Below are 26,817 nucleotides of genomic sequence, written 5' to 3'. Positions count from 1 at the left end.
ACTATTGGGACCTCATCAAGATAAAAAGCTTCTGCACAGCCAAGGAGACAGTCAACAAAACTAAAAGGCAACCTATGGAATAGGAGAACTTATATGCAAATGACACATCAGATAAAGGGCTAGTAGCCATGATCTATAAAGAACTCACCAAACTCGACACCTAAAAAACAGATAATCCAGTCAAGAAATGGGCAGAAGACATGAACAGACATTTATCCAAAGGAGACATACAAATGGACATCATACACATGAAAAAATGCTCCACATCACTTGTCATCAGGGAAATACAATTCAAAACCACAATGAGATACCACCTCACACCAGTCAGAATGGCTAAAATTAACAAGTCAGTAAACAACAAATGTTGGTGATGATATGGAGAAAGGGGAACCCTCTTACACTGTTGGTGGGAATGCAAACTGGAAAACAGTATGGAGCTTCCTCAAAAAGTTGATAAGAGCGCTACCCTATGACCCAGCAATTGCACTACTAGGTATTTACCCCAAAGATACAAATGCAGTGATCTGATGGGGCACCTGTACCCCCATACTTACAGTAGCAATGTTCACAATAGCCAAAATATGGAAAGAGCCCAGGTGTCTACCGACAGAGGAATGGATAAAGAAGATGTGGTATATATATATAATGGAATATTACTCAGCCATCAGAAAGGATGAAATCTTACCATTTATATCGACATCTATGGAACTGGAGGGTATTATGCTGAGTGAAATAAGTTAATCAGAGGAAGAATGGTTTCACTCATTTGTGGAATATAAGGAATACTGCAGAGGATCATAGGGGAAGGGAGGGAAAAATGGAATGGGAAGAAATTAGAGAGCAAGACAAACCAAACTATGAGAGACTCTTAAGTATAGGAAATAAGCTGAGGGTTACTGGAGGGGAGGTGGGTCGGGTATGGGGTAACTGGGCGATGGGCATTAAGGAGGGCACGTGATGTGATGAGCACTGGATGTTATATGCAACTGATGAATTACTGAACTCTACATCTGAAACTAATGACGTACCATATGTTGGCTAATTGAATTTAAATAAAAATTTAAGAATAATAACAAAATTAAAAAGTCAGTTGGTTATAACTAAGTATGTGGTCAAGCTTATCTCTGTCCACTCTGTCTTAGGAGAGATGCTGAATTTCTCAGAATCTTGGGAACAAAACAAAACAAAACAAAAAACAAAGACTGATAGAGGGAAAGAGTGGAGGAGTCTCAATGCTGCTTCAATTTGTTTTAGAAACAGCATAAGGAAAACAATGGAATGACTCTAGTTTCTCTCCGAGTCTTATAATTCATTTTTAATTTTTACTGATAGACTTTGAGTAGTGTTCACAGAAAAAATTGAAAAGAAAGTACAGAAAACTACCATACCCTCCCCTGACTTCCTCTGCAGTTTCCTCTATTAACATCTTATACTAACATACACTTGTTACCATCAATGATGACTAGTCCATAGTTTACACGAAGGTTCACTCTTTGTGTTGTGCATGTCCGTGGGTTTTGACTGTATACTGCCTTGTATCCACCATTACAGTGTCATACAGAGTAGTTTCAGTGCACTAAAGATGCCTTGTCCTTCACTTATTCCTCCTTTTCCTGCTACTCCTCAATGCCCTGGCAAGCATTAATTTTTTAACTGTCTACAGTTTTGCCTTTTGCAGAATATCATATGGTTGGAAACACATAGTATGCAGCTTTTTCAGACTGGCTTCTTTCACTTAGCAATATGCTTTTAAGCATCTTCCATGCCTTTTCATGGCTTGATAGTTCCTTTTTTCACTAAATAATATTCTATTGTATAGATGTACCAGTTCACTTATCCATTAATCTACTGAAAGACATCTTGGTTGCCTCCAATACTGACAATTATAAGTAAAGCTGTTATAAACATCTGCGTGCAGGTTTTTTTGTGGACATAAGTTTTCAACTCCAAGCAGCATGACTGCAGGATGGTCTTGTAAGATTATGTTTAGCTTTGTAAGAAACTGCCTGTCTTCCAAAGTGATTGCATTCCTACTAGAAATGAATGAAAGTTCTATTGCTCCACATCCTTATCAGCACTTGGTGTTCTCAGTATTTTGGATTTTAACCCCTCTAACAGGTAGTAGTAGCAGTAGTATCTCATTATTATTTTAATTTGCAATTCCCTGATGACATGTGATATTGAACACCTTTTCATATGCTCATTTGCCATCTGTATATCTTTGCGGAAGTATCTGTTCGGATCTCTTGCCTATTTTTTTTTTAAATTGCTGAGTTTTCAGAGTTCTTTGTATATTTTGAGTAACAGTCCTTTATTAGATATGTTTTGCAAATATGTTCCCCCAGTCTGTGGCTTGTCTTTTCATTCTCTTAACAGTGTCTTTTGTAGAGCAGAAGTTTTGACCTTAATTAAGTCACACTTATTTTTTTCTTTCATGCATTGTCCTTTGATGTTGTATCTAAAACCCGATTACCAAACTCAAAGTCACCTGGGTTTTCTCTTATGTTATCTTCTAGACTTTTTACAGTTTTGCATTTTATGCTTAGGTCTATGATCCATTTTGAATTAATTTTTGTGAAAGGCGTAAGGTTTGAGTCTAGTTTCACTTTTTGCATGTGGATTTCCAGCCGGTCTAGTAGTTTTGTTGAAAAGACTATCTGCATTCCATTATATGCTTTTGCTTTTTGTCAAACATCAGTTGACTATATTTGTGTGGGTCTATCTCTGGGTTCTCTGTTCTGTTCATTTGATCTGTTTATTCTTTCACCAATACCATACTGTCTGAATTCCTTTAGATTTACAGTAAGTCTTAAAGCCTAGTACTGACAATTTTCCATCTTTCTTCAATATTGTGTTGGCTAGTCTTTTGTTTTTCCATAAACTTTAGAATCAGTTTGTTGATATCCAAAATAATTTGCTGGGATCTTGATAGGAATTGTGTTGAATACCAAGTTGGGAAGAATAGACATCTTGAAATATTGTGTCTTCCTATCCATGAACACAGAATCTCTCTCCATTTACTTAAATCTTCTTTGATTTCCTTCATCAATTTTATAGTTTGCCTAACATAGATCTTATACATATTTTAAATTTATATCTATGTTGACCTGCCTCCCTCCCATCTTCCTTCTCTTTTTGGTACTAATAAAATGATGCTGTAGTTTTTATTTCCAATTTTTCATTGCTGGTATCTAGGAAAGCAACTGACTTTTGTATATTAATTCTATATCCTGTAATCTTGCTGTAACTGCTTATTAGTTCCAGATTTTCTTGATTCTTTGGGGTTTTCTATAGTCAATCATGTCATCTGTGAAGAAAGATAATTTTCTTTCTTTTTCTTAACTCTATATGCCTTCCTCCCACCCTTTTTCTTGTTTTATGTCATTATCCAGAACTCTAGTATGATGGTGAATAGGAGTGTGGGGGGGGGGGGTCTTACAATTTTTTACTTTATTGTTTTAAATGAATTAAACTGGGCCTCACCAAAAGAATCATCTCTCGTTTAGGGAATATTCCAAAACACTAACAGAAATTGGGCGGGGAATAAGGAGGAAGGGTGTTAATTTTCTCATCACAGCAAGGTACCAATTTTATGGCCTAAAATTAAAACATTTTAAGAATATATATCTTACAATAACTCCAACCTTCATGTTTTTCTCATTTTTTAAGAAAAAATAACCTAAGAGTTATAACTAAGGAGCAATACCACATGCGGTAAATAAATGTTTATCTTACATTCAGAAATAAGAAATTTTCATTTTGATTTCAGTTCATTTTTCTTGTTAATGTCAAAGTATTTATACATAGTTTTAATATGATATTTTTTTATATATCTGTTTTCTGGTTATTCACCTAGATATCTGTATATCTGCACAGAGAGAACTGGAATGAGATTTGTCTGTTAATAAAGCATTTTACTAGGCAAAGGATAGTGGTTATTTTCAACATTTTTTTTTTTACTTGTCTGAATTTTTAAAATAATTAGCATGTGTTATTTTTGCTAAAAATATCTCAAAATATAGTCATGTTTTAAGATGTACTCAACAACCAAGAAAATTAAGATAATAACCTATGTCAAAATGTGGATGGAATTTGTCCTAAATATACACTACGTGGTTAATTTTGACACTATGTTTGCCCATGTTCCACCCTCTGTAGCAGTACTATATAACTCAGGGAGTTAGGTAGAAATTACTGACAACCTTCCCTGTCTGCCCCTAGCTGAGGAGTTAAAATACTAGATCAACCAAAAAATGGTACAACCACAGCCTTAAGTATTATGCAGAATCCAGTTTGTAAAACAGCTAAACTGATGGACTACCCTCTCCACTCCCCAACTAGCAATTCTCTTTCACCTATCTTAAAAGTTAGGACAATAACAGGATCACTCCTAAATTATTAACAATAATTTTAATATTATAGATATAATTCATGTGTGTTTAAAATATCAGCTTGTTCATTGACTCAGGATAAATATGTCATTAATTGTCATACTTTTTAAAATATATTTGATTCATAGTGGCACCTGGGTGGCTGTCAGTTGAGTGGCTGACTCTTGGTTTTGGCTCAGGTCATGATCTCAGGGTCCTGGGATTGAGCCCCACGATGGGCTCTGTGCTCAGTGGGGAGTCTGCTTGTGGATTCCCTCTCCCTCTGCCCCTTGCCTGGCTCTCTCTCTCTCTAAAACAAATAAATGGATAGATCTTCATATGTGTATATATATACACATATATATAATTCATAGATTCCACTTTTTTTCTTGAAATTTTTTTTTAGAAAACAGCCATCTGTCCTGTAATGTCTCCCAATGTGCATTTTTTCCCCCTGGCTGCATACTGGTGGTGAAGTTTAACATGTTCTTCAGTCCCTATATTTTTTGTAAATCGATCATTACATCTATAGTTTTGATGAGAGACTAGGTTTAATTATTATCTTTTGTCAAAGCTATTTCATAGGTGATGTTATGTCGTTCTTACACCAGGGGTACATGTCTGATCTTCTCTCTTTTGTGATGTTATCAGGCATTGAAAAGCTTCTCTACCCTAGAGAAGATACTCTAGGGTATCTTCTAACCCTAGATTGTGGGTGGAAAACTATGGCCTGTGGACCATCTGATCTTCTATTACTATAAATAAGGTTTTATTGGAACACAGTCACATCCATTCTTTTACATGTTTCATATGGCAGCTTTTACTACAACAGTAGAGCTACACAAAGATTTATGGCCTCCAACACTAAAATATTTACTATCTGGTCCTTTATTGGAAATGTCTGTTAATCTGATTTATAGCTAGGTCCATTAATCTATTGTTAGTACAACATGTAATATTCTCACTATATATCATTTTGTTGCTGCTGTTTAGTACCTGGAATAATTTCCTAAAAAGAAGTTTCCCCTTATCAATGAGTTTGGTCAGATGGTACAGGAAAATTAGAATAAATGCCTGATTCTTACCCTTTATTTGCCTGTTTTCAAATTAATTACATGCTTCATTTATATTCTCCAAAGGTGACTGAAAAGTTTTTTGATATAATTATAAACACATGGATTTAAACATATTCAATGCATTTATCATCCTTACTGTCCCATCTTTAGCCAGAAGGAAGCTCTTCAGGTGAGCTCCTGAGTCCTTCTGACAGAACTCTAGTAGCCTTCTTGGATAATAATAGTCCAAACTCATCCTATAGATTTCCTGCCTCAGCCTTGAATCTTCCATTTTTCCACAAAGCACTGGTTTCTTTTCCTAGAAAATAGTATAGAGCTAGGAACTCATTGCTACTGGGTTGAACATTGTTTCTAGGCCTTTTTAGAGCACAGAACCAGGTAATCTTGTTTATTTTCTTTCAGATAAAATACTCCATAAATACATGGTATTTCCAATTCAAACTAAAGATGACAGGGCTTTAATTTAACCATGCCAGTCTTTTGCCTGCTTTTCCTTTCAGGAACTCTGAAAATTCTAGTTTTCAATTACATCAACATATTACTCACTTATTTTATCCCATAATGCACAAATAAGTCTCAAAAACAATACCATCAATCCTACCAAAAATGTAACTAAAAACTCTTTAAGCTTATGCTTTTCATTTTATCCTTCTATCACACAGATTACTGTTTCAAAATAATTTAGAACAGTGGCTCTATATTGCAAAAGTTTACTCTTAAAAGATTAACTTTAAAAGTAATTAAATAAAATATTCACAGTTCCAAAATCAAATCTACTAAATGAGATATATTCAAATAGGGTTCGCTTCTATCCTTATTCTCTTTACACTACAGGTAGTCATATAATTTTCAAAGTTCATCTTTTCATTAAAAAAATAAATATAGGGGCATCTAGGTGGTTCAGTCAGTTGAGCATCTGACTTTTGGTTTTGGCTCAGGTCAGTGCAGAGTCTGCTTGTCCCTCTCCCACCCCATCGTGTGCACCCAAGCATTTTCTCTCTCCTTCTCTAAATTAATATATTTTAAAAATCTTTGGAAAAACATTATATATGTGGAGATACTATTAAAATTTCTTAGATGAGTTGTGACATACTGTACACATTTTTCTCTACCTTGTTTTTTTCATTAAACAAGACCTTGGGGTGCCCAGCTGGCTCAGTTGGTGGAGTTACATGTAACTCTTGCTCTCAGGGTTGTGAGTTTGAGCCACATGTTGGGGGTTGAGATTACTTTAAAAAATTAATTAGTTAATTAATTAATTTTTAAAAAAACCTTGATCAGAGATATAGACTTGTCAGTAATCTATTCATGCTAGTCAAAATCCCAAGAATCAACTGAAAAATCTAAAATGCAAGAACAGTTTGAGAATGGAACTCTTAGGAACATAAATAGCTAAGAAAATGCTAAAGACTGGCTGATTATTCAGTCATGCTAACGTCTCCTTCCCCCTCTGGCACACAATGAAACTGTTTCCTGCGACTCCTACAGTTCAGTGAAGCCATACTGGTGAATTCTGGTCAATGAGATTCAGGGGAAAGTGATGGATGCTGTTTTCAGGCCTCTAAAGTCTCACTCAAGCCTCCACATTCTTTCTCTTCCTTGATTTCCTGGCTGGATGTAAAGGAGGCAGCAGAAGACTCCAAGGCCCTAGAAATTGGCAGCACTACACAATTTAAGGAGCCTGAGATGCTAAATGACTGTGTAAAACAGACCACATCCCTACCTCAAGTCCACCTTAGATGGGGTATGGGCAAGAAATAAACATGATGTTAAACCAGATGTTGTGTTTGTGTGTTAGTTAGTTAGGGTTAGTTAGTTGTGTTATGGTATAGTTGATCACACAGGACCAGTGCAGGAAATAAAGTCTCTGAAGGAGACTCAGAAATGGTCGGGAAAGCACCTTTCTGTTTTTGTTTTTAGTTATCCTAAAGTAAAGGTAGCAGAGAGTTTCAAGAGGAAGTAGTTGATGGTGTCAAATGCTGTAGAGAACTAACAAGAATTGTTTATTAGAACTGACAATGTAGGGTTGCTGGTAATTAAGTGTTTGCCATTTAAAACTCTCAAATCATTTTCATTGCCTTATTCTAGTTATTGTGTTTATGGGGAATTAAGACAGAATAACTTCTTTAAAGTACTTTAAAAACTGTATTTGACTTCATCATATTTAACTCTAAAATATTTTTGCCCCAAAGACTCTTTGTTTCTATGTGCAATCTTCAATTTTTTTCTGGAGTTCTAGTAACACTTTCATGATTTTGTATTACTCCAAGTGTAGGTCTATTATACTTACTGAGCATCACCTTCTCCCTTTAAAAGAACGTAGCTCTTCGCAGTTTCTGATACTTAAGATTAGGTGATATACAACAAAAAGATAGATGTATCCCATTTGCAATTAAAGGTTATATTTTCCTACTTTAAGGAACAAAAGATGAAAACTCTGAGTAAAATATTCATTGATCTAACCAGAGGCTTTATTACTTAAATGTGATGTTTTAAAATTTTTTCTATCTACACAGGGTTTTTAACTTTTTTTCCTTCAGGCAGAGATTCAGGAATCTAAATGGAGCATTAATTCAGCTTATCTCAAATGACACCATTAGTATTTCACTGGTATTTTTAAATTAAGGGGCAATTTAAAATTTCTATCACATATACTTTCAATTTATATTCATCATTATTTGTCAGACCAAAATTTTAAAAAAACTTGAATTAGTGATCTGTGTATACTTTCCCCATATTACAAAAGATTTCATACATAAAAATTGTTCAGTGAATACCTACACCACCACAACCAAGAGTCTACAATTAACACTTTCCTATATTTGCTTTATCACTTACCTATCCATTCCTCTAACAAACCATGAATCCACCTTTTTATCTAAGTAAACTGCAGATAATTGTATACTTCACTCCTGTTTAACCAGGGTTCAATATCTGTTTATAGTGCTTTAGTTTTTGAGGCAAATTTTACATAAAGTAGAATGCAGAGACCTTAAGAGTACTATTTGATGAGCTGTGAGAAATGCATACACCTGTTACTATGGACTGCACATTTGAACTCCCCAAACACATTCTCTTGTTGAAGTACTACTGTGATGGAGGTGGGGCCTTTTGGAGATAATTAGGTAATGAGGGTGGAGCCCAATGAAGGGATTAGTACCCATATAAGGGGAAGGACTAGCACTCTCTCAGCCGTATGAGGATATAAAGAGAGGACAGTCCTCTGTAAACAAGAGGTCCTCTACTGTCAACGTCTAGTGCGTTGGGGTCCCTGGGTAAGGGTCGCGAAATCACCGGGACACAGGGGATGCAGAGCAAAGGCAGCACTTGCAACTGCATGCTGTCGTTTATTTTCCACATAGCTATATACTTGTAGCAATCAGGTAAGCATAACAATATGTACTTTCACACATAATGGGATTAAACTAACATCCTTGAAGAAAGATACATTAAAGAATTCTCTCAGCCACCCTTCCTCTGGAGACAGCATGTTGTTGTCCTAAGGAGGGACGCCTCATAGGCAAGAGCCACTTCTTGCAGATCCAGGCATTCAGAACTTGCAACATGAGATAAGGGGAAGAGAACATTTTCTCCTCCTTGCTCAGGTTTGCCTGGCTTTCCTAACTCTCACTGCAGTCCTTGAATGACCCTGGCTCGCAAGGGGCCTGCAAGCCTATGCCATCTCACTCTACCAAGAACCCAACCATGCTGGCACCCTAATCTGGGACTTCTGTCCTCCAGAACTGTGAGAAATAAATATTTATGGTTTAAGTCGTGCAATCTATGGTATTTTGTTATGCAGCCTGAACTAAGACACCTGTGTAACCCTAACCCTTGTCAAGTTACATATTTTCACCCATTTCCTTATCCTCCTCAATCCTTACTTCCAAACACTGTTTTCACCATACATTAATTCTACCTTGCCTAGAACTTCTTAAAAACACAATTGCAAAGTATGCACTCTTTCTCAGAGAACTATTTCACTCACCAGGTTTTTGATATTCATCAGTATTGTTGCATATATACATTTTTTTCTCTCTCAATTGTGTAATAGCATTTAATTGTGTAAATATACCTTTTTGTTTATCTGTTCTTTTTTATAAAAATTTTTATTTTAATTCCACTTAGTTGACATACAGTGTCAGGTATACAATACAGTAATTCAACACTTCTATACATCATCCTATTCTTCTTTTGATGGACCCTTGAATCACTTTACTTTTTTTGACTATTACAAATAAATGTGCTATATTCTTGTTCAAGTCTTTAGGTGGATATATTTTCATATATCATATAACATATATATTTTCACATATCTTCAGTAAATACCTAAAATTGGAATTATGAGGTAATAGGGTGATGCGTGCTGTCAAACCTTTTCCAAAAAAATTGCATCATCTTACACTCCTACCAACAATAAGAGTTCTGCTCGACCTCTATTTATGCCAAACCCCAAAAGAGTGCACGTCATCAAGCGCCGCAGCGTACCTCTTCCGGGATGAGTGGCCAAGCCGTACTTCGAGCTGCGCCTGCGCACTGATGTCTCCGCGTAAAGGACCAATGAACGGAAGGGTGGGCGGGCTAGAGGCCAGATAACCGGTTTCCGGTTCCGGTGGCCCTAGGTCAGTTCGTATTTGTGCTACGTGTCGCTGGCGTCTGAGCCGTTGGCTGGCAGGTGAGGCTCTGTCTCGTGGGGGGCTTGGGGATGAACCCTTTGTGACTAGCGGCGGCGGCGGGCGTGGGCGAGCTGGTGGGGGTTGCCGGGAGGCTCTCGGCGGGCGGTAGAGACCGAGGTCCGGCGCTTTCAGCTGCCCACACACCTACTCGCACGGCCTTCTGTGGAAGCAAAGTCCCAGGGCCGCGGCCTCCCGAGATCCCGAAGGAGAGTGGCTCTGATGGCCTCTGGTCCTTCAGCGCTGAAAGTCCTGGTCCAGGCTTCGGCTTTCTGGCTGTTTGCCCTCGGCCTCCGCTGTGTGCAGCTCGTACTCTGTTGGGGGCTGTTGGTGTATTCCGTGCTCTAGGCAGGGTTAATGGCCAGCCGCCGGAGTTCCCTCCGGGCTTGGCTTTGGGGATTTGAGTGTAGCGTCCTGTCTCGGAAGAGTGGGCTGTAGTGGGAAGACTGGTCTAGATTCTAGATCGAGAGATCGTAGTGTGTTATTGGAATCCCCTCCGCTGGAAGTGAGTGCAGTGTTGTGCGTTGTGCTCCCCCCCACCCCGAAGAAATAGCCCTTCGCTTTCTTCAGGATACCTACAAAGTTTAAGCCCACTGGATTTGAAGAATAAAGTTAAGTGAACTAAGAAAACAGGCATAAAGTATGTTTTTGGAGGGACCCAACGTTCTTGGCTCAGAATGTTTATAGAATTTTATTCCACCTGCCCGCCCTAGTGAGCAAAGTGGAGCTTAAGAGTTTATTTTCATAGACAGGGATTTGGACCACCAGCTGCTTTTAAAGTGGTACTCATTCATGGATTTAACAGAAGTTTATTGAGTATTCATGTGCCTGGCCACTCTTCTAAACGCTAGAGACAAAGTAAGATGCGAGGAATACATTGGCCTCATTCTTTCATAACCAGTGGCTCTCAAAGCTGGGATTGGATGATATTTCTTTATTGGGTGATAGACGTCTCAGAAGAACCTATGTGATGAAATATAAGTGGTGGTTTCTTAAAAGGTGTGTCCAAACTGAAGGTTTGGAGTGTAGGTAATAGCTTCTCAGAATCTGGATCTTGGCTTAGTTAATCTTCTGAAAATCTTATAGATCTATTCCACACAAATATACTCTTTTCCAAAAGTGTTGTGTGGCCATAGTTTAAAACAATCAGATTGAAATCCATGTTGCCTAGACTCTTGCAGCACCATAGTTGGCCTTCACTGCACTTGACACTGGTTTCTGAGAGTTTACGATAAAATATAGAAAATATTTGTTGGATCCCAACATTGCTGGTTCCTTAGCAGGAACAATGAGAAGACCGCAGAGTGGGTAAGGAGAGGATGGGTTGTTAATTATTTAGCCTGTTATGTTAGGAGCATAAAAGTGTAGGTAAGACCTGTGCTTTTCTTACTGCCTTTGATCTGATGTTTCTCTGGAGTTTATAAAAATAGTATCAGTTTAGGCTTGGAATCTGTATTTTTTTTTTTTTGTTTTATTTTATGAGATGGAATTGACTCATCTCAGACATGAATTCATGGCTGGTCGCCTTTACATTTTGATATAACTGAGCGAGTACCTACTTTATGATAAGGAATACCAGTGAGTTATCTTTTTACTTTTTTGTTTTGTTTAAATAGGCATCATGGATCAGGTAATGCAGTTTGTTGAGCCAAGTCGGCAGTTTGTGAAGGACTCAATTCGGCTGGTTAAAAGATGCACTAAACCTGATAGAAAAGGTAATAGCTTAAAAATGGGAGGAAAGGTTAAATCTTTGCATTTTCCTAAGTCTTTGCTTTGATTAAAATCCTCCTGTTTAATAACTCGTGCATTATTTTCATCAGCATTTGTAGTGATTAATTTTGCTTTATTGCTTTTTAATCCTGTCACTTCTTCCTAAATTTTATGTACTTTTTTACATTATACAGATTTTTCTGTTTATGTATTTTCAAATGGTGAAATATTATTACAGTCTTATTTTCCATGTTAGGTTTGCCTTAGTCATAGTTAATGACTTCAGAGTTTTTAGTATCTTCCACATTTCCACTCTGGAAAATCTTTTGGAGTCCTCCCTGCTCTGCCACTGCCCCCCTCCCCTTTCCTCCCCTAAGCAAAACCTTAACATGAGATCAACAGTACAGTTGTTTTCAACCTGGGAAGTTAAATTCTTATTTATCGTAATTCATCTGTTAAAGGTGCACCAGAATTTGTTTACCTTTATTCATTTGAGTGCTGCCTGAAGTTAGGAGCTGGGAATGTAATGGAGAATATATTACATTTATAATACATATGTAGTATAATAATAAAAACATGTAATAGAGAATAGTCCTTGCTCTTGGGTAGTTTAGAATCTTTCAGGGAAGACAGTCATGAATGGCAGTTATCACTTTAATTACAGCTATAGTAATTCCTATAGAAGAGAAATAGGAGTTTGACAGCACATAAGACGACTAACCAAGTCAGGAGGGCAGGGGGGCGTCCCTGAGGAAATGACATTAAATGGAAGCATTTACATAAGATTGTACCCAGCCCAGTTTCTCAAGCTTTATTTCTGGCTTCATTATGATATCAAAGACAACAGACCTATTTATAAAAAAAGGTCATGTTTTGTGTTTCTATAATTAATACTTTTAACAGTATAACAACTTTTAAAAACATATTCTGTATATTTCTTTTATTCATGTTTCATTTCTTTTTGATATTCTGTTCATTTGCTAAGAAGGTAGAAATATTTTGTTGCTTGTTGGTGGATTCACTAGCATGGGTAGCCACTTTATTTCTATGTTCTTAAATATCAATAAAATTCGAAAATTTAAGTGTCAGGCAATTTATTTCTTAATACCATGTTTTGTTTAATTTAAAATTATATATTTACTATCAGGAGAAATGTACACTAGTATGTTTATTTATGTCACTGTTAGTTTTCTCTCCTATACTTGCAATGACAATGCAAAAAATAATCTCAATTTTGTGTTTTTAAATCCAGAATTCCAGAAGATTGCCATGGCGACAGCAATAGGATTTGCTATAATGGGATTCATTGGCTTTTTTGTGAAATTGATCCATATCCCTATTAATAACATCATTGTGTAAGTAAACTTTTTGAAATAGACAATGTCTAGGATAGCATACCAGTTGAAGGGCACCTGGGTGGCTCAGTTGGTTAAGTGTCTGACTCTTGATTTTGGCTCAGGTCATGATCTCAGGGTTGTGAGATCGAGCCCCGCGTCAGGCTCCTCTTGGGGAGTCTGCTGGAGATTCTCTCTCCCTCTCCCTCTGCGCCTCCCCCTGCTCACATGTGCTCACTTGCTCTCTCTCTCAAATAAGTCTTTAAAAAAAATTGAGATCGTTTGAGTTGACTGCCTGCTGTTTTGTTAATACATAGATGTGTCTTTTGACTTTTTAATGCTGCTAGTCTGCTAGTATTTTTTGAGTACCTGAAAATTAGGAGTGATTTTATATGTTCTACAATCTTTATAGCAACTCTGAGATAGGTACAATTTTCTTTAATAAATAAAATTTTAAAGGGTCAAGGAAGTGAGTTAAAAACCCTCACTATGTGATAAAGCAAGTGATAGAACCAGTAGTCAAATTTAAGTCTTCTTCATGCTGTATATTAACTTGTTGGTTTTTAAGGTGCAGAAGAAATGCTCCCTGTCTGAAAATCACTGCCTTGATAAAGTTCAAACTACACCAGATCTCGAAAGGTTCAGATCCTCTTTTCTTTTTACTTAATAGCTGTCTTGACCTTGGGCAATGTACTTAGCTGCTCTGTGTCCAGTTTATTCCATAAGGCTAAGAGCTCTTACTTGGATTATAGTAAAGATTAATGACTTCAGTCATGTAAAACCCTAAAAAACAAATTTGGGTAAGAACTGAAATGGAAGTTGTGACTCTCACGAGCCACTGGTACTAATGGAGGGTTTCGTAACCTTTAGTATGTTAGAGAGGAGAAGGAAACACTGAGAAACACTGGGATCACTTTATTCTTTGCTAAACGCTTTTCTTTTCCTATTGATTACGAGTTATGGAGAAATCTAACGGCAATGAGCAATTTGAATAGTTCAGTTTTTGGCATTTTATTTATTTATCTTTAAAGATTTTATTTATTTGTCAGAGAGAGTGAGAGCGAGCGAGCCCACAAGCAGGGGGAGCGGCAGGCAGAGGGAGAAGCAGACTGCCCACTGAACAAGGAGCCCAATGAGGGACTTGATCCCAAAAGACCCTGGGATCATGACCTGAGCCACCCAGGTGTCCCAGTTTTAGGCATTTTAGTTTGGTGTAAAGACAATACGATGAGTTGCAGTACTTAATTGCTCTATGATTCTTGTATTTATTTAATCCGAGCTTTATCTGTCATTTAGAGGTAGTGATACCTATTAGGCTTATTCTGTGGGATAGGGAGCTTTGGAGCAGTTACTTAGAAATGCTTTGTAAACTATAAATCTTTTAAGTCCTAGATACTTTACTATAGATACTGGTGGAATTTGTATTCTAAATGACAAGTGACTGAATGATATTGTCAGATGAATTTTTTTTTTTAATAACTTTTGTTGAAAAGACATTCTTTTTCTTTTTTTTTTAAGATTTTATTTATTTATTTGAGAGAGAGAATTAGAGAGAGCACATGAGAGGGGGGAGGGTCAGAGGGAGAAGCAGACTCCCCGCTGAGCAGGGAGCCCGACGCGGGACTCGATCCTGGGACTCCAGAATCATGACCCGAGCCGAAGGCAGTCGCTTAACCAACTGAGCCACCCAGGCGCCCTGTCAGATGAATTTTTTAAGTAGGCTGTTGTAGTTATTAAGCAGAAGTGCCACAAAGAGATACTTCAGGATCAGTGAAGGTTAGACCCGGAAAGGACCAAGTCTTTCAAATCTACCTCATCACTTCAGAAATCTGTTATATTACTGGTGAGGAATACCAGCTCTGGAATTCTGGAATCCTGGAATCATGGAGAGAAGATACTCAGGTAGAAGTAGGAAACCTGACACTTCGTGTCCCTGGGCTACACTTAACCTTATCAGTAAGCAGAAGGGGTAGGTTTCTTTCCTTTTCTTTTTTTTTTTTTAAAGATTTTATTTATTTGAGAGAGAACGAGAGATAGAGAGCACAAGAGGGAGGAGGGTCAGAGGGAGAAGCAGACTCCTTGCTGAGCAGGGAGCCCGATGCGGGACTCGATCCCGGGACTCCAGGATCATGACCTGAGCCGAAGGTAGTCGCTTAACCACCTGAGCCACCCAGGCGCCCAGAAGGGGTAGGTTTCTCTGAAGTCCCTTCTTTTCCACAGAGCTCAGTGCCTCCTGCTTCCCATTCCAGTGTCAGGTTTAAATGATACAGTTAATATTTTCAATTGATACGGAACTTATTTCCTGTGAACACCCCTCATTGTTCTTAGTTTTACCCTTTGGAACAACAGATGTCTCTTTCTTTCAGTGTTCTGTTATATGAGTGCTTTTTTACATTTTTCCCCCAGCCTTCACTTAATACTGTCTTTTTAACTCTCTCGGCAGACATTACTGTCTGCCTTGAGTCATCGATAGGGCCTTTCACCTTAGATTATGAGTTCTGAGGTAATCCTGTTGTCGATAGTTACATACACACGCTGAAAATGTTAATATATGTAAATATCTGTGTGTGTACATATGTATTCTGTAGCGTGTGTGTATACTGCAGAACCTAGTCCAATATACTCTTTGCTGTACCAATGAAAAGCAGTGAATAAGTGTTTGTTGAATTAAGTGAACAACTTAACGGTTCTTTTATCTTTTTCTAATGGTCATGATGCTAATAATAATCTCTAACATTTATTGGGCAAGTGTGCCAGGGACTGTTCCTGCTTTAGTCAACTCCTTTAATCCTCATGACGCTTCTGTGAGATCAGCGCTACTATTTTCATTTTATAGATGAAGAAACTGAGGCATGAAGAATAAGTACTTAAGTTGCTTGGCTGGTAAGCGGTAAAACGGCATGTAAAACCCAGGCCGACTGACCCAGGAGCCTCTATTTTTAACCGTTATTAAGAGTCATCTCTCATTCTGGCTCAGTTGAACACTCCCAATTCTGAGTCACATTCCTTACTTCGTGCTCCAGTTGGCATTTCATCAGTCCTCTTAAAATCCACTATTTCGGATTGAATTGAAGGCCTGCTACAGATGTTTTCTTGCTAACGGCGAAAATCCTCACACAGTTTCTCACAAATAACTGCTACAATAAATTTCCTTTATCCTGGGTTTTAACAGTTGGGGTGGTTGGTTTTTAGCTTAAGAATGGAACATTATCCTTGTTAAATTCCTTTTTCCTAGATTGCCTTAGGGAAGACTTTTGAGTTTTTAATCTATCCAACATTGTTATTTATCCTAGTTTTGTACTAGAAAATCTTTTATTTCATTGTCTAAATTGTGGCCTGTTTAGGACAGGCGCTCTTAGCGCACCCTTTTGGATTGAGGTTAGTTGGATTGTTCCCAAGAGGGTTTTGAAACAAGTATTCCGTTTCCTTTCTCTTAATTCTTTCCATGGCAAACACATAATATCTTTTACCAATCTTACCAGAGATTGTTCAACAGCTAGTTACTTAGAAAACTTGTCTTCTAGTAACAAAATTCTTTCAGAGTTTAAGGAGTTAAAAATCTACCTTCGGATAGTTTTTACATTAACATGAAGACCAAATAAAACATCTGTGAGAAAAGCTACCAAAACTTACTCTTCTCATGGTATTCTTTGACGTCTGTAAAACCAAAAGATCTTTTTTTCCTGCTTGAAAAGAGCATAAGTCACTGTTCTAGTTATTTTGGGATGATAGCAAATGAAATATAATCACAAGCTTCTCTTTCATTAGGCTGAATTACCACTTTTTATTTTCCTTATGATAAAAGTTCTTTCTCTTCTATACAATTATAGCAGTCAAAAGTAATAGCCGTAGTATGATAATTTAAAGGACTTATATAGTTGTGGATATTTTAGTTACAGCAATACAATTTAATAACATAAACACTAAAAATACTTAACATTAAAGCAAACATTCAGGAGTATTTCAGGCGTATTACTTTCATCTAGTAATACAATTACTTTTCTTTTTTTAACATTACTAAACAAAACTAGGGGCGCCTGGCTGGCTCATTCGGTAGAGCGTGCCACCCTTGATCTCAAGGGTGGTGAGTTCAAGCCCCATATTGGGTGTGGAGCCTACCTAAGAAAAATTATTAAACAATACTGAAATTATATCTCCACATACTGTTACAATGTTTAGGCTTTTGAAATTTAGAAGTTCTTTTGTAGAAAAGGTGATTTTTGTTTTTATTATGATTAAACCCGTTTTTTAGTGATTGTAGTTAGGAACGGTTGAGCTAGTTTTATTCTTTATTTTCAACTGGCTGATTGTATATCAAATTGAAAAACTTAACCAACTAACTGTCCTATATGTAACAGAAAGACAAGACTGTTAAATAAGACTTAGACTGTTAAACACATTTCCCAAAAGAGGATTGTGAGTTTTTAAGATAAGCCTGTGCAGAAGCCACATCATCTCTAAGGATCTTTTCCGTTCCAAGATTTCAAAGTACAGTCTCTTCTCCTTTATGCTCTCTTGGGGTTCTCAAATAACTGATTTTAGTTCCATAAAATTATAGCATATTGCAATTCAAATAACTATTGTTATTAAAATGTTCTATACACTCAAATGGACCATTTTTCCTTCTTTTACAGTGGCGGCTGAATACCTTTTTAGAAGAGTTTTTCATCTTGGGGATTGGTGAATAAGTGAGGATTTGAGAAGCTCATGGAGTAAAAATTTGCCTATGTTTTGTGTTTTTCTTTCATTTTTTTTTGTCTTCCAAGGTGTTTTGTATTTGTAAATTAAAACAATTCAAAATAAACTTATCTTTTTTCCATCATAGGTATTTATCAAATTTGATAGGAAATAATGGGTTATTTTTCCTCCTTCCCTTCTTACTCTCCTTCCTTCTGTCCTTCATATTTTGCTTTATAGGAGAAATTAAAATGAAATACTGCACTTTCTGAGTGCACCTCTCTTGGATAAACATTTTCCTATCGTGGAAGAAGAAACAGAGCAAGTAAAGGATGGTAAAGGTAATGAAAGAGTTTGAGGGTAGGGCAGGAGTTTTGTCTGTAAGCAGTCAAAACACAAGCAGGTGGAGCTCCTGTAGAAGTTTAGGTGCTGCCTGAAATAGCTTCTTGAAAATAGCTGTTAAAACTTCTTCAGACAAACTAGTCCCACTGTCATAAACATTAGCGTCCTGAATTATGTGAAGAATGAACTGATAATTGAATGTCATGAAAAATGGCCTTCTTTCCCCTTTTAAAAAAACGTAGTAAGAGAGATAGTTTATTCCTCTTTGGAAGAAGAAAAGTTTTTTTAGCCTGGTTATTCAGTGTTTAATTACTGAACTTTATTTCCCGAGTTCTATTATGTTTATAATAAATTGGTTAGCAGCACTGAGAATTACTGAATTAGTATATCCTACATCTGAAACTAATATAACTATGTTAATTATACTTGAATAAAATTTTTTTTAATTGGTTAGTAGCACATATTTGATGAATGTCCTCTGATTCTTCATGAATAGGTAGGTAGGAGTCTACCTGGTATTGTTGGGCAGTACTCCTCAGTGTTGGAATCCGTGGTGCAGAGAGCAGTCTGTTCTCACAGTGATAGTAACTGATTTTCTGCCTATTTTTGAAATGCTCAGTACTTCAGTTTTAAATGAATGGTTGCTTTCAAAGAAATAAAAATAATAAAAAACAAACAGGGTTCTAGAGGGGAGGGGGTGGGGGGATGGGTTAGCCTGGTGATGGGTATTAAAGAGGGCACATTCTGCATGGAGCACTGGGTGTTATGTGCAATGAATCATGGGACACTGCATCAAAAACTAATGATGTCATGTATGGTGATTAACATAAAAAAATTTAAAGGAAAACAAAAAAAAAATAGCCTTGGATCTATAATCATAGGGAGTCCATATGGCCACATTTTACAGACGCTAAGCTCCTTAAAGGCCAAAATGTGTGCACACATGTACCTGCGTATGTGTATATATGCACAAACGTGTATATATGTACATGTACACATGCCCATATATACACATACAAAGTATGCTAGAAATTATTCTAAAATGTAGACTTGCTTTGCCTCTGGCAAATGTGTTTATCTTATTGGATAATTCTGAACATAAGTATTTTGATAAAAACTATGAGTCCCTATTGATAGCATGTATTTTGGCTGTTCATTTTTTATTTTGCTGACTTGCTGGTTCTTGACACAAGGTATTAACATATTTTATATTTTTACATGTGAAATGAAGGCTGACCAATAACGTGATAGAACAGAATAACCTTCACACACAATTGAATCCTAGGTAGGAAAAATAAACAGATTTTTCTTACTAACCATACCAGTGTATCTAAGAGCTAGTGCATTTGTGTTATAAAACAGTACTTCTTAAACTTTAGCAAGTATAAGAATCATCTGTGAGAGTTTCTTCAGGATGTGGCTCCTTGGGTTCTACCCCTAGAAATTGATTCAGTAGGTCTGAGTGGGTCTGAGAATATGCATTTCTTTTTCCCTGCTGATGGCTGCTGGTATGTGGACCACACTTTGAGTAGTGAGTTTTTAAAGTTCTTAATACTTTTTTTTTTTTTTAAAGATCTTATTTTTAAGTAATCTGTACACCCAATGTGGGACTTGTGCTTATAACCGCAAGATCAAGAGTCACATGCTCCACCGACTGAGCCAGCCAGGCGCTGCCAACAGTTGCTAATGGTTTTGTGTTGTTTAAATACCTATACCACAGTAAAAGAATGCCCTTTTTATGGTAGTTCTGCCATTTCCATGAATCCCTATGCCTTAAAGCAAGTGCTTGGCCACCTAGTCCACTTGATGATAACCACAAAAAGTCAACAGAAAAATACACAGGGAGGGAGACAGTAATTGTCCAGACAGGACGGCAGAGTCCTGACAGAAGAGTAGGAAATAAGGCCGGGTTCCAATTCCAGTTACTTTGTTACTATTTAAAAGCAGTGTTTTACTCCCAAATTTGTCCTTGGGCCATTTGTCTCTCATTTGTTAGGAGGGTTCTACTTGGAACAAATGATACTTAATTTAAACAGTGCAGGAGGCACCATTGTGTTTTGTGCTTGAAGGAGCACTTTATGTCAGTTTAAATGAGCTGAAAGTGCTTAAAATGGGCTGAATTCTACCTCTTAAGTTGACACACTGGTCATAATTTTGCTAGAGAAGGTCTTTGGGTAGATTAAAAGATTCTTTGGATGCAGTTGTCTCATTTTCTGATGCTTATTCAGCCTATCACCTTCTCACTCCATAGCCATTCTTACAGTCATGTATTTGCTCGTCTCCCTCATGTGTTTTCAGCTCCTAATCAACTTTGCTTATAGTGTGGTTTGTGGGCTCCTGGAATGTCTTGCTATCATGAAATGGCTCACTGAAATAGGACATCGGTCGATTCACTAATTACAAATTATTCAAAATGTATCTGCATCCTCCTACCAAACACTTGTTGAATCTCTAAATGCATATTACAAATGTTGACAGACTAGTAGAGGTTGGAGCATATGCTTCATAGGATTAATACATAAGGCCTGTTTTCAGACTTTCCTTCTCAGTTGATCCTCACAATAACTCTGACAAGTAATGTAGATATTGTATTCTCCAAAATAATATATACAATTTACTTCTTAGCCCTCCACTGCCACCACGTCATCACACCTGGATATTTTTTCTTTGTTGTCTGCCCCACTAAAATAGAAGTTCCAGGAGAGAGACATTTTGTCTAATTTATTGCCAAATCCCAAGTGCCTAGGGCAATGTCTGCATGTAGTAGCCACTGCTTATTAAATGAAGGAAGCTAGTGTATACATTGCAGATTTAATAATTTCTTGCTTGTAAAAGGGCAACATAGATCATGATAATTTAAATCACTGGCCTAGTACAGTGCCCAAAGCAAATCCTCAACTTTTCTGGATCCAGCAACCTAGTATCAGAAAATATACACATGTGTATGTGTGCATTGTTGGTTTTTTGATATAAGAACACATCTAAATATGTGTGTGTATATTAGTTTTCTTTATATATACCTGCACCGTGGTCTTAAACTGCATACACCTTAGCTTTTCAACTTGGAACAGTAGCAATTCTGGGTTTTTAACCTGCTGTGCCTTCTTTCCCCTCCCTGCCAATGGCCTATATAGGAAATCATTTCCTTCTCCATTAATGATTTAGGATTCCCTCTTGTATCTCCATATGGCAATGTAATTTATGTTTTGTTTTGTTTTTAAAGATGTGATTACTTTTAGTATCAGTACAATTTATAAGGTTCGTTCCCCTTCTTTCAGAGCCACACCTGACATTCTGGTCGCCACCTGCAGTCTTGACTGTGGACTAGACAGGCTTGAAAGAAAGGACTTAACAATTGGAGCAGATGATCCTAAAAAACTCTTCTGGCATTATTCTAAGTGTAACGGGCATAAAAGGCCCTGCCCTTCCCCATAGTAAGAAGAATATTACCCCTATAGATGTGAAAGGGCTTTGAAGGCTAAACTGTATAGACATGAAAGAGATTGTGTTTTTGGAAGGTCAGGAACGCAGAACCAAGTGCAAATATGTCAGGACACTTGTCACAATAAGTCACAATAAACTGAGTCAGTAACAAAGCAAGTTCATTGTCCTCACCGGCAAGAACAGTAGTTGGTTGCACCGACAGTGCCTAGGGCAGAGTCGTAGAACATGTCACCTAGGTTGTTTCCCTAACCTTTTTGAACTGCAGTCTCCCGATCTTCAGGATGGGGATATTAATGCCCAGCTTTCAGTGTTGAATTCCCTTAGGTCAGAAAATATAGGTGAATGAAGTGGGCACAGTGCCTGGACCATAGGTATTTTAATGTTAAATCTTGTTTTATTTCTCTGATCCTTCCACCTCCTCAGAGGCAGTGTTCACTGAAGTTGTAGTTAGCTGGCCTTCTTCCTCCAAATGGTATAGGCTGGAGTTCAAATTATCTTCATGTGGCATTGTCTGTTACCCAGACAGCTTGCCCACAGTCCTGTTAAAATAATTTCTCACATTGTCTGTTTCTTAACCCAAAGTGCAAGGAATTCACGTTTACCAAAGGCCTGGGGGAATTTAGGTTGAATTCAGTGAACTGATTCCCTACTATATGCTAAGAAGTTGGCTAGGAACTAACAATAAGGTGGGCATGCTTGCTTCTTTCTTTCTTTCTTTCTTTTTCTTTCTTTTCTTTCTTTCTTTCTTTCTTTCTTTCTTTCTTTCTTTCTTTCTTTCTTTCTTTTTCTTTCTTTCTTTTTCTTTCTTTCTTTCTTTCTTTCTTTTTCTTTTTCTTTCTTTCTTTTTCTTTCTCTTTCTTTTTCTTTCTTTCCTTTTTCTTTCTCTTTTTTAAAGATTTTATTTATTTATTTATTTATTTATTTATTTATTTATTTATTTATTTGACAGAGAGTGAGCAAGCACAAGCAGGGGGAGTGGGAGGCAAAGGGCGAGGGACAAGCAGGCTCCCCATGGAGCAGGGAGCCTGGGATCGTGACATGACCTGAAGGCAGATGCTTAACAACTGAACCACCCAGGTGCCCCAGGAGGTGTGCTTTCTTAAGCAAGAAGAAAGTGGGTAACCTCGACCCTGGCCTTGTAAAGAGGGTGCAAAAAGTCCTATTGGTAACAATTTATTTTGACCACTTCCCTAGTCATTGTAGGGTAGAAAGAAGTACAAGTGCTGCAGACAACAGAAAATGGCATGGTCAGTTCTTGTAGTAAGCTGTGAAGTCGCGATCTCAAGGCATTTTAAAATGGTGCACTTTGGGGGTGAGGGCTGGCTGGCTCAGTAGAGTATGCGACCCTTGATCTCGGGGTTCTATGTTTGAGCCCCACATTGGGTGTAGAGATAACTTGAATAATTTTATAAAAATAAAAAATAAAAATTGCACATTTTACCTGTTTAGCCTCTGAAGAAATTAGGGAAGATGATTTCTAAAGTGCTTTTCTGTGATCTAGTTTATTCAGAGAGGACTCTAAGGTATCTGTAAAGGTCCATACCCCACCAAAACCGGCCTTCAGTTCAAGAGCACTCATTGGGTCTGCAGTGTTTTTTTCTGACACCAAGTATGTGTCATTTCTCCATACCAATTCTCCAATTCTATGACACCATCTGAATATCCAGCTATTCAATTCAATTCTGACACTGTCTCCCTAGAGTTAGCATCAGCTCAAACAAGTTAAAGGACTCAGTCCCATAAGATGGCCCTCACTTCAGATGCCAGTTGCAAATGGGGTCCTCAGACAGCCCACACTACTGCCCAGATGACCACAAATGTGGGGGTTCTCACAATCTACCCCCTTCAGATTTGATAATTCCCTAGAAATGACTCAGAACTCAGGAGAGTGCTCTACTTTTATCTTTATTAGAAAAGATAACAGCTCAGCAACAGCTAAATGGAAAGGATGTAGAGGGCAAGATATGGGGGGGGGGGAAGAGGGGAAAGATGATGCAGAGCTGCTTGTGTCCTCTGGATGTGTCACTCTTCTAACATGTTGATGTGCTCACCAACAGGGAAGCTCCCTGAACCCCATCATGTAGGTGTTTTTATTGAGGCATCATTTATGTAGGTATAGTTGATTAAATCAGTAGCTATTGATGATTAGATTTAATTTCCAGCCTCTTTTGACCCAGAGGAATCCTCTATCTAATTCTGGTTGGCTTTCAGTCATCAGCCCCCATCCTGAAGCCACTTGGGGGCCTGCCAAGAGTCACCTCATTAGCCTAAATTCAAATGTGATCAAAAGAGTCTCCTTATAATTAACAAAAGACATCCTTATCACAAGAAATTCAGAGTTTTAGGAGTTCTGTGCCAGGAACCAGGGACAATGACCAAACATACATATTTTTTGATTATACCACATGGTCCTTATGGTCCTTAATGAAAAAAAAAGGGGGGGGATTCAAGAGTATATATATATGAAGGTGTAGTGTGTATGTGTGTATTTATATGCTGTATATTTAAAGAAATGTATGCTGGCCATTCCCAATATTTATTACATCTTAGTCTTTCCCCAATGTATTATTGTTCAGTAATAACATGGTAATATGAGTCTTCACAGACAAACTTGAGCAGCTAAACTTGGAAAAAAAATGTTAGCATTTGAAGGATACAAGATCCTCGAATCTGTTCTCTTTTTACAAATGAGGACATTCCAGCACTCCCATCTCATTTATGATTGGCCTTCAGAATTCTACCATAAGAAGACCTCCATTCTCCATCGATGTATGTATGTATGTATGCATTTACTTATTTAACTTACTAATCTATTATCAATATGGACTCACTTTTTAATGGTTTATAATCATTTCTGTCAAATTTGTCATTATTAAAACTTATATTAAAAACAAAAGTAATAAATACCAAACACTCCTCACTTGCTAAGTATTTCTTTTTCAGGGTTCTGCTCCATTGTTTCCTTTACCTGACCTGGATTGTCTGAATTAGTTTCTGCACAAATAGGGTTATTAAGAGAACAAAGTTTTTTCACCTATTCTAAATGCCCTCTGGCAATATTATGGGTCTTAATGTTGACATGACCAGACCTAGACTAAGCCATAGTCAGAACCAGCAGGTGCAAAACTATACTTGTAAACTAGACCAAATATCTGCATGTTCTATGGCAGTAAGACATATAGAATAAATGTCAATAAGGGGTAATGTTTAGGGTCAATAAAAAGTACATAATGTGTAAAATAAAAATACATAATATGTGAAACAAGTTTCAGGTAATAATACTTAGCCTTACTCAATCTACATGCTGTGCATTTTTTTATTTTCTATTAATTGTATTCTGTTTTATGGAAAAAAAAAAGGCTTGTACTCATGAAGTGGAAGGGGCAGGGGGTTACTGCTTTCAGCCTCTAAAGGACAGAGGAGCCCTTCAACAGATGAATGGATAAAGAAGATGTGGTCCATATATACAATGGAATATTACTCAGCCATCAGAAAGGATGAATACCCAACTTTTACATCAACATGGATGGGACTGGAGGAGATAATGCTAAGTGAAATAAGTCAAGCAGAGAAAGTTAATTATATGGTTTCACTTATTTGTGGAACATAAGGAATACCATGGAGGACATTAGGAGAAGGAAGGGAAAAATGAAGGGGGGAATTGGAGGGACAGATGAACCATGAGACTATGGACTCTGAGAAACAAACTAAGGGTTCTAGAGGGGAGAGGGGTGGGGGGATGGGTTAGCCTGGTGATGGGGATTAAGGAGGGCACGTTCTGCGTGGAGCACTGGGTGTTCTATGAAAACAATGGATCGTGGATCACTACATCAAAAACTAATGATGTATTGTATGGTGACTAACATAACATCATAAAAATAAATAAATAAATAATTAAATAAATATAAAACGACAGAAGAGTCAGATAATGAACTCATCATTAACAACCAGCCATAGACTGAAGACCTGACGTTCTTTGAATATTTAGGACTATGTAAGCCCTCAGAGCCTTTGCATGACCCAGGGCCTGGTGGGGCTATCTTTGTAAACAGCTGAGGTTGAATTTCTGACAACTTAAAGGATGGGGCTTTGGAACAGTTTAACTTTTATTAGTCAAAAAAGACTGTGAGTTTCTCATATCCTAGTTTTATGGTCGGTACCTGCTACATTCTGTAGCTATAAACCTTTGCACCTTTCACACACATACATTTTATCAAACTGATTAAGGAACAAGGTTTTAAGTCAAGTGGTACCAAGGTTTGTAAATAATATCAACCCTCAGCTTCAACCCTTCGACTTGCCAGTCCCATTGTCTAGAAGCCTAACTTGTATTTTAGCTGTTTCTTCTGGTAATTCTCTTAATCTCAATATCATAGGACTTATTTCTAGGTTCACCTACTTAGATATACTATTGCTTCTCTGTTAGGATAGATGATGCTTTAGCTCACTTACATGCCTGCTGATTTCCTTCTCCATCTTCCTAGTATAAACTATTCTTAATTGCCCTGACTACCTTTGTGCCTTTGAACAGTATATTTACACCTCTATTTTTTGTTCTAACAATGTGGGCAGTATCTTTTTTTTTAACTCCCCACCTTGAGGATGAGGATATTTGTGGACTTGTCTCTATTTGGCTGCTGCTTTCCATCACCTCTCAGCTCTCACACTTTGAACTTCTACATTTTCAGACTTGATAGCACTTACTCTTGTCATTTTTTGCTTTGTAAATATATAGATTCTAAAACTTAAAAAAATAATAAATGGTGTTTACATTACCGTAACAAAATAAATATTGCTAAGGTCCCAGCCAAGTAATGTATTATGGTTACATTTCTTTTTTGATCAACTTCCTGTATATTGTGTGTTTATGTTTTTATTTCAAATTTTCTTAACATTTTCTGCCTTTATCACTGTGTCTCAAGGAGCATTGCATGTATGGCATTTTCCCTTCTTTGCTTGCCTTCCCACCTCCCTCTGGAGCCCTCGGTCCTTTCACTCCAGTACAGACAAAGTATTTTCTTGACCAGACGCATTGCATCGTCCTGACATCTTTCTTCCTTTGGTTTCCCTGAATTAGTGATAATGTTTCCCAGATTCTAAATCTTTCACTTGCTTGGTTTGTTCTTTTATTTTGCTGTAATTTATCACCAATAACTTCCTAAGTAAAATGTGTAAGAGATCAAAATATCTT

General features: G+C 37.3%; 1 protein-coding gene across 2 annotated transcripts; it reads left to right on the top strand.

The window, feature by feature from the left end:
* Positions 1–9,981: 9,981 nt before the first annotated feature.
* Positions 9,982–17,987, top strand: SEC61G (SEC61 translocon subunit gamma). Of its 2 annotated transcripts, none has more exons than XM_027574769.1 (4): positions 9,982–10,121; positions 11,736–11,834; positions 13,082–13,184; positions 17,798–17,987. In XM_027574769.1, exons 2-4 carry the CDS (start codon positions 11,741–11,743, stop codon positions 17,805–17,807), a joined length of 207 nt encoding a protein of 68 aa, XP_027430570.1. In that variant the 5' UTR covers positions 9,982–10,121; positions 11,736–11,740; the 3' UTR covers positions 17,808–17,987. The 2 variants fall into 2 exon arrangements, with proteins under 2 accessions (XP_027430570.1, XP_027430571.1); XM_027574770.2 differs by lacking the exon at positions 9,982–10,121 and adding an exon at positions 10,708–10,731.
* Positions 17,988–26,817: the final 8,830 nt, after the last annotated feature.

Source organism: Zalophus californianus, chromosome 12, assembly GCF_009762305.2.
Source record: "Zalophus californianus isolate mZalCal1 chromosome 12, mZalCal1.pri.v2, whole genome shotgun sequence".
Taxonomy (NCBI): Eukaryota; Metazoa; Chordata; class Mammalia; order Carnivora; family Otariidae; genus Zalophus; species Zalophus californianus.
This window is presented reverse-complemented; position numbering and strand designations above follow the sequence as displayed.